At 37.9% G+C, this 8,739-nt stretch overlaps 1 protein-coding gene across 1 annotated transcript; it reads right to left on the bottom strand.

The window, feature by feature from the left end:
- Positions 1-3,529: 3,529 nt before the first annotated feature.
- Positions 3,530-7,818, bottom strand: LOC137742874 (F-box protein At3g62230-like). The gene is made up of 4 exons (XM_068482818.1): positions 6,871-7,818; positions 6,429-6,605; positions 6,047-6,336; positions 3,530-3,755 (listed from the first exon to the last, which is right to left on the bottom strand). The coding sequence occupies exons 1-4, from the start codon at positions 7,816-7,818 to the stop codon at positions 3,530-3,532; spliced, it is 1,641 nt and encodes a 546-aa protein (XP_068338919.1).
- Between the last annotated feature and the right edge of the window lie 921 nt (positions 7,819-8,739).

The following is an 8,739-nucleotide window of genomic DNA, read 5'->3' as shown; positions in this document are numbered from 1 at the left end:
TTCAGAATACATGTTCACATCCTCACATCATTGTTTCTATGTCTTTTCCACTGCCTGTGTTGTACCCTGCAAATCCCCCTACACCTGCAACTCCCCTAGAGGCATCAAGTTCCTCATCAACAACTTCTTCTAACATAAAGTCTTCTCATCCTATCTTATCTACCTCAACTGCTTCTCAACCATCTTCTTCACAGCCTCTAGCTCCTGTCAATACTCATCCAATTGTTACAAAAGCAAAGGCAGGCATTCATAAACCCAAGGTGTTTACTGCAACCAAACACCATCTTCCATCCACGGTTGATCCTTTCACAAAGTTACCCTCTACTCCATCTACGTTTCTCCTAGCATCCAAGCATGCTTACTGAATGGAAGCTATGCAATCTGAATTTCAAGCCTTGCAATCAACTGGAACTTGGGATTTATCTCCACACAACTCCAATTACATCCTTGTAGATTGCAAATGGGTTTCCAAAGAAACACAAACCAGATGGTACCATTGAAAGGTACAAGGGAAGTTCATCAACATGGACGTTTGGATTTCTCATAAACCTTTAGTCCTGTTGCAAAACCTACTACTATCAGGATTCTACTATCTATTGCAGTCACCTATAATTGGTTTGTACATCAATTGGATGTAAGTAATACTTTTCCACATGGTCATTTGAAGGAAGAGGTGTACATGATCCAGCCTCTTCGTTTTGTGGATCTTTCCAAATCTCATCATGTTTGCAAGCTTAAGAAATCACTCTATGGTCTTAAACAAGCTCCTTGAGCTTGGTATGAAGCCTTTTACAATGTTATTGTCTCTTTGGGTTTCAGTTCCTCCTACTTTGATACAAGTCTCTTTATCAAAAGAGATACTTCCATTACCTTCATCTTGGTCTATGTTGATGATATAATCATCACTGGAAGTTCAACTACTGAGTGTCAATCCATCATCTCCAAACTTCAAGCTATGTTTCTTGTTAAGGATTTGGGAGATATTCATTATTTCTTAGGAATTGAAGTTCAAAGTTATCCAAGTGTTTGTTTATGCATTAATCTAAGTATGTTTTAGATTTACTTAAGAAAACAGACATGCTTGAGTTAAACCTTGTGCAACACTTGTGTCTGCCTTAAAACTTGATCACTCAAGCCCTCTCTTATCTAATCCTACTTCTTATCGGCCCACAGTTGGTGCTTTACAGTATCTCACATGGACAATGTCTGATTTAGCCTTTGTTGTCAATCAAGTTTGTCAACATATGCATTCTCCAAGAACTATTCATCTTCAGGCAGTAAAGCGTATTTTGAGATATCTCAAGGGCACTATTGATTCTGGTCTTTGGTTCACTAAAGGCACTCAATGCCTCATTGTTTTGTCTAATGCTGATTGGGCAGGTTGTCCTGTGGACAAAAGATCCACTAGTGGTTATTGTGTTTTTCTAGGCCATAATCTCATCTCTTGGAGTGCTAAGAAACAAGCACCAATAGCTAGATTGTCAACCAAAGCAGAATACAGGTCTCTTGCTCAAACTGCTGCTGAAATAACCTGGGTGTACAAAATTCTGCAAGATATCTCCTTTCCTTTGTTAAAGACTCCTACCATATACTGTGACAACAAAAGTGCAATTACGCTTGCATTCAATCCTGTTTTCCATGCTAGGACAAAACATGTTGAAATTGATTATCACTACATCTGGGAGAAAGTATTACTTGGTCATATTGGTGTGTATCATGTTGCTTCAGCTCTTCAAATTGCTGATATTTTTACCAAGTCTTTAGCTGCTGATCGATTTGCAGATCTTACTCACAAGCTCTCAGTTTGGTCTCCTACCTTCAACATGAGGAGGTGTGTTAAGAGTACAACCTCTCACAACAACAATGTACCAGATTAGATGTTTACTTAGCTATTAAGCTTAGCATCGTAAGTGTTTAGTTGTACATTATGCGTGGCTGGCACATGTGGTTGGGATAGAATATTTATGTATAAATACCTTGTGTAATGATCTGTTGATGTTAATGAAAATCACAATCTTATTTTACTCTCTCTCTCTCTCTCTCTCTCTCTCTCTCTCTACAATTCTCTCTCTCTCTATAACTGAAATCTCTCTCTAGATTCTTAGTTTCTACACTCCTTCTATCTCCCTTCTTCAATACCTCGTTCTGTCTAGTATTAGGGTTTGGTGGGTCATTCTATCTCATCTTGCCTCATCATTCACCAGGTTCGGTTTGGCACACGTAGGTGTGCTAGAATATGCTATAAAACAAAATCAAAAGTACTCATTAAGCAACAGATCATCTCAAATCTAGCCCCAAAGCTAGCGTGAAATACTTTGAAGTTCTAAAGGGATAAGAAGAACCTTGCAAGAGAAACGCAAGGGAAGACAAGAATCCACACAGGGTAAAAGCCCAGAAATCTAAGGACTTGTTTTGTATTTCTGATATAGAGACAAGTGCAAGATGATTTGGTAGTACTAGCAGGTTTTTCAAAAATTATTCTTGAAAACGAAAAACGTAAGCATACAAAAATATTCCTACGCTTCATAAAACGTAATATTGATGTATCAAATCTTTTTGTTCGATTCTAGAGGTAAACCCTTGAAACCGTGAGGTATTTTAAGAGCATGCGCAGTACTGCATATAGTGAGGGGATAAGAAAAAAGGTTCAAAATTATCCGATGTAATTGAGATTTTATAAGCTTCTCTTATTTCTCCACCTCTTAGTGCAAATGTTTGATGCATTTTTAGTGAAAAAATATATATGAAAAATGAAGGTTAACTACGGAATTGTTATACACAAACTATAAAAATTTAACGACGAGAAGTGGTAAAAGATCCGTATATACCTCTAGTAAATCATGGATGCGATTGAATAATGAAAATCATCTAGGTTCATCATCATGATTCTTCATCTTCATTATGGCTTATGGAGCGAATATTACCATTTTTTTAATTAAAACTAGTATTTGCCTACACACTTTGTGTGTATAAACACATTTTTTGTAGAAAATGAGAAGAAGAGGGAGAAAGAGAGAACGTGGGGGAGTGGGAGGTTTTTGGTTTTTGGTTTTTTTTTAATTTTATTTTATTTTTAATATTGAAGGTATTTTAACATTACCTGTAGGTGAGACTTCAATAAAAAACAATAAAATTTGAACATGTGAAACATTATTGCCCATTATTTTTTTTGTGTGATAAAAGACTAATTTGTCTTTTCACCATCTTTTGGTTGACAAATAAGATTTTATTAATTAGTAGAGATTTTTCATCTTGAATTTAAATTTGGCAATAACCACCTCGTCATGTTAAGCTACTTATAGAGTGAGTAGATGCTTCGAGAATGCCAAAAACATAGCGGTTTTATAAAAAACTGTGGGAACCTCAGAATTTGATTTCTCCATAACTTTGGGTAGAGAATCCCAAACATGGTTTTGCACATTAGAATTTAGGCAACTTTTGAAAATTTATTCATCGTTAATATAAGGCTAAACGGTTAAAAATTCATAATACATGTGATAAAAAAAAATTTATTAATAAAGCGATAGCGTTAGTGGATACACCACCAGCAACACCTACTGTTAGCAGTGCCCATGGCATAACCAGCAGCAACACCACTAACAGTGCAGTCGACACAAGCAGCAACAGCACAATTGCTGGACACAATCGCAGACAGCGTGCCATTATCATTGGCTACCCCTTCTCTTCTCCAAATATATTGCCTATGGTCGACGACCATGCTCCTGAGAGTATTCTTGAGGTAAGCCCCATTATCCCTATTTATGTATCAAGCAATTCAAATTATCAGTTACCTTACATGAATAACCAAGGAAAACCACCTAGCTGATTGTCGTCAGATGAAGGAAAAGGGTCCAAATATCTTATTGCAAATCATGTGTCAGCACATAAACTTTCGAAACCAGGCAAAGCATTCGTACAACAACTATCAGCTTATAGTATTCGGAGTTCCTTGAAAGAAGCCCTATCTGACACTAGAGGGACCAAGGCCATTGAAGAAGAGATGACTGGGCTTCACGAGAACGAACATGGGATCTAGTTCCATTGCTGAGAGGAAAAGAGTAGAGTGTAGGTGGGTGTATACAATCAAGCACAAAGCAGATGGATCCATTGAGAGGTACAAGGTGCGATTGGTTGCCAAAGGTTATACTCAAACCTATGGTATTGACTACACAGAACATTTCCTCCAGTAGCAAAAATCAATATAGTAAGAGTGTTGCTTTCATTGGCACGAAACCTAGATTGGCCATTAAAACAATGTGATGTGAAGAATGCCTTTCTACATAGGAATCTTAATGAGGAAGTATATATGGACATTCCACGGGAATATACACCACTTACATAGTCATGAGTAGTGTGTAAACTGAACAAAGCTCTGTATGGACTAAAGCAATCACCTCCTGTGTGGTTTAACCGATTTCGTATGGTCATTATAAAATATGCCTTCAGGCAAGGTAACTCAAATCATACGCTCTTCATAAAACATTGAATAAGTAAGATAAAAGTACTCATAATTTATGTAGATGATATGACTATCATAGGTGATGACAAGGAAGAAACCCCAAGGTTGAAAGACTAGTTGGCAATCAAGTTCGAAATGAAAGATCTTGGCGGGCTCAAGATTTTTGGTTATAAAATTGACTCAATTAAAACAGGGCATATTTCTATCTCAAAAAAAATATGTTCTGGACTTGTTAGCAGAGACATGGATGCTTGATTGTAAACCTGTCAATACCCCTATCATTCAAAATTATCACCTTGTAGTGTACCCTAATTAGACTCCAACGCAAAAGACCATTACCAGAAGTTGGTTGGATGGTTAATCTACTTGCCTCATATCGAACCAAACGTTTCCTATGTAGTGAGTGTTATCAGCCAGTTTATGCACTCTCTGAATGAAGACCACATGAGTGCAATTGATAGAACACATCATTACTTGAAATCGGCACCAGGTAGAGGTATCATTTTTTCTAAGAATGGAAACCTGAAAGTGGATGATTGCACTAATGGGGATTGGCACAAAACATTACTTATATGCTATCTACTTCTGGGTACTTTACATTTGTGGGAGGCAGTTTGGTACTTGGCAAAGTAAGGTCGTGGCTTTGTCAAGTGCAGAAGCAGAGTGCAGAGGTATGACAAAAGGATTATGTGAGCTATTGTGGCTTCGGAAGTTGCTATCAGAACTTGGGTGTCCGTCGACGTTTGCAACAAAGTTGTTTTGTGATAACAAGACTGCCATGATATTTCTCATAATCCAATTTAGTATGATCGAACCAAACATATTGAAGTGGAAAGACATTTTATTAAGGAGAAGTCCAACGCAAATATCATTCAATTTCCGTTTGTGAAATTAGAATATCAACTAGCAGATATTTTAACAAAGACAGTTGCAAGTCAAGTGTTCTACAACTCACTCAATAAGTTGGGCATCAATGACATTTATGCACCAACTTAAGAGGGGATGTTTTCGTGAGTTGACCTCTTGATGTAATTAGCGAGATTTGTTCCCTATATTGCCTTGTAAGTTAAAGTTGTAATATATATATATATATATATTGCTTCTTATGTGAGAAGAAAACATTGAAATATTCAACAACCAAATTAGCATTTCTTTTGCTTCGCTAGTTGGTTAAAACAGAATTGAAATCAAGAACAAACACAGATTTCTTGCAAGTAAACAGTTTCGAGTATCGATCTTTAAACTATTGTTGTTTTTAATTTGTGGCTTCATTTTGAAATCTAAGGGCATAGATTGTTAACTACATCTATGATCAGATCAAAACCCTTTTATTTCATTTGTAGTTTAATGGAGGATATGGGCCAATTTCTTGCAACTCACTGGCGCCAAGACAATAACTTCACCAGCGATAAGACTGTTAAAATCATAAACCAGCTCGTCCAAATGAAATTGTACGTTCATATTTCTCATTTCTACAACTGTGTTTATGCATGTATCAGTTTTTGTTACAATCTTTGAATTTGAGAACTTCTATGTTCCATTTCCAGCTACACATGAAACAGTTTTAACTTCTTAATTGTGTTTTACATAATTGCTATTTGCAGATCTGGTGAGGCTCTTCTTACAGTAAGCAAATCTTGAGCTCTGAGGTCGTATGTATCTGGGGTTCCATCATCGTCGACTTCCCTCGAGATAATGAGACGGAGATTTTGCATGACACGGCCATTTTGGATCAGATATTCGAGCACATTCATCTCATTTGGTGTCCCCCTGAAACCCATTACTCGAACCCTCCTTAGCGTTTCGGTTATGCATTGGTCAACGACCGCCCACACCATCGCAGGATTCTGCAGTGCATATTGAGGAGGTCTATATTTCTGAAAAAATACCACAAAAACAGGAAGAAGATAATATATGATTATTGTCATCAAAGCTAATTTAAAGACACTAATTACGATCGAGTACTCACATCATAAAAAATTCTTCCTGGGCGTATGACAATATCAAGAATCTCCAAACGAGGACAGCTACACAAGAAAAACTTGATGCCCAAAATCTCAAAGCCGTGCATTGCAGTTTTCAGTGTCAAGCTTGTCACGCCCAAAGGATTTTGCACACCAATTGGGTCCTTTCCCATGGAAATAACCTGCAAAAAAACAGCATCAAAAGAGGAACAAGTAGATAAACAACTGAAGAAAAAGATAAGATACATCAATGATTAATCATATACCGCTAATAGGGTTGCTTCGAAATTCAAAGAACTTGTTTTTCGTTTGATGACATGACATTGACATGTAAAACCCTAATGTGAAACATTCGAAGTCATATGTTTGATTCCTCCCTTCCCAAATATCGCTCGTATATCCAAAAGGACAATGAAAAGTGAAAAAATACGGGAAGTCAATAAGTACCTGAAGCGTGTAAGTGCAAACTGTCAATGTGCTGATGGAGCAAAGTTTGTGAAGGAGATCGTTGAGAGAATCACCTAATTCTGGCCTACAATCCTCTTCAAGCCCAAACTCGATATCTAACACTTTCACTCTTCCAGTGTTCTTTACCTCAAACAGGGGGGCACAGAAACCAGCATACTTGAAATACATCAAATTTGGTGCCTCAATACGAAACTCGTCCAAAACACGATACCAGCACCGATCAACCACGAGACTTCGTAGATTCAAGTCGTTTCCGCAAACGTCAAGTCTGTCCAAGTCCCAACAATTCTTAAGACTCAGACTTTCAAGAACCACACAGCTGACCAACAGCTTGTGCAGATTAGTGTCCGGGAACTCAATCCAAGCCAAAGAAATTTTCTTTAGCAGATGGAAATTCGCGAGTCGTGGGATATTGAAGTTGCAAGAAATCAGAGTCAAGGATTCAAGAACTAGATTCATCCAATAGAAACTCTCAGGCAAAACATACGTCCGCGCAGCCTCGTTCTCTTCGGCTGCCCACTCATCAATCTCGAACCTGTCTTCATTCCATGCGGCGTCTGAAAAATCGATCGCTAGGTGTTTGACGCTACGCTGGACTGAAAAATCGATGCCTTCATCTGCAATCACTCGGGAATCTTGAGACAATGTTAATACCAGATGAAACTTGCTCACATTGACTTGTTCATTGTTTGCACGTGCAATATAGCGCCGCACAGAATTGATGAAATCTTGTCTCTGGATCTCTCTCTGTGCTGGTTCTGCTGCAACAACATGGAGACGCTCGTTGAACTCGACGTTGAGTTCGGCCCTACGCCAAAGATTACGAAAACGCTTGGACAGAAGACAGGTTCTTGCGGCCTCTTTAAAGGGCAAGAGGGAGATGATGAGCACAAGGGAATCCGAGGATGTGTTTGAGATGGTACCCATGTTAATTATTGTACTAACTAAGTTTCTTCAAAGAAGAAGAAGAACAAAAAACGATGAGCGAAGAACGAAGAACGAAGAACGAAGAACGAAGAAGAACGAAGAAGAAGAACAGAGTAGAAGAAAGTTTGTACCAAAACGATGAGACCAATGGCAGATTATAACTAACAAATTAATCTTGGGTTTTCGGTAATTCAGTTAATATAGAGTGATCGGAGAAGAGGAATGGATGAGAGAGAGAGAGAGAGAGAGAGAGGAGGGCTTGATCAGAGAACCCAAAACAGGGGAGGGTTTGTTTGGGACTCGCGTTAGGCGGGAAATGAAATCAGGTGGGACCCTCTCTATTGTCTAAATTCCGAATCAGACTGATTTACACGTGTCCAGTTTGTTTGAGTGGAACTGGATGCCACGCTGGACATAGATGGCTGTCAGGATTGCGCCATGTGTCTAATGATTTTGTTGTTTTTTTAGGAAACGGAACCCGCCGGATCCTTTTTTTTAGAAATCCCATAATCATGATCGTTCATCATACATCGTGCGATCCGAAATTATTTTCAAAATTTAAAATTTAAAATTAAATATAAATAATACCTAATGAAAATTGATCACACGATGTACGATAAATGATCACATTTCCGTTTTTTTATTGGAATGTTCTTGGGTTTGTTAGCAGTGAAATGCCGTTATTGTATGATAGTTGGGATTATATATTAAACTATCCACCAAGTCTAACGAATTCTATCAATCTATACAATCAATTTTTGTTCTCTCTCTCTCTCTCTCTCTCTTCTTTCTTGTCAACTTCTCTCTCCAAGTTAATATGTATCAGAACAAGGTTATTCTACGTGTGAAGTTCACCTGCCAACAGCCTCTAAATTATCTTGTTAAAAAAATTTGAAAATGAATGAGCGTGTTGAGAATGAA

This window comes from Pyrus communis, chromosome 8, assembly GCF_963583255.1.
Source record: "Pyrus communis chromosome 8, drPyrComm1.1, whole genome shotgun sequence".
Classification (NCBI taxonomy): Eukaryota; Viridiplantae; Streptophyta; class Magnoliopsida; order Rosales; family Rosaceae; genus Pyrus; species Pyrus communis.
This window is presented reverse-complemented; position numbering and strand designations above follow the sequence as displayed.

Excerpts from the sequence above, each read along its gene's own strand:
- LOC137742874 (XM_068482818.1), bottom strand. The coding sequence starts at position 7,818 with ATGGGTACCATCTCAAACACATCCTCGGATTCCCTTGTGCTCATCATC. Across the intron at positions 6,337-6,428 it reads CAGGAAGAATTTTTTATGAT|AAATATAGACCTCCTCAATA; the intron begins GTGAGTACTCGA and ends GTATTTTTTCAG. Across the intron at positions 3,756-6,046 it reads GATCTGCAAATAGCAATTAT|GGATAATGGGGCTTACCTCA; the intron begins GTAAAACACAAT and ends ATACATAAATAG.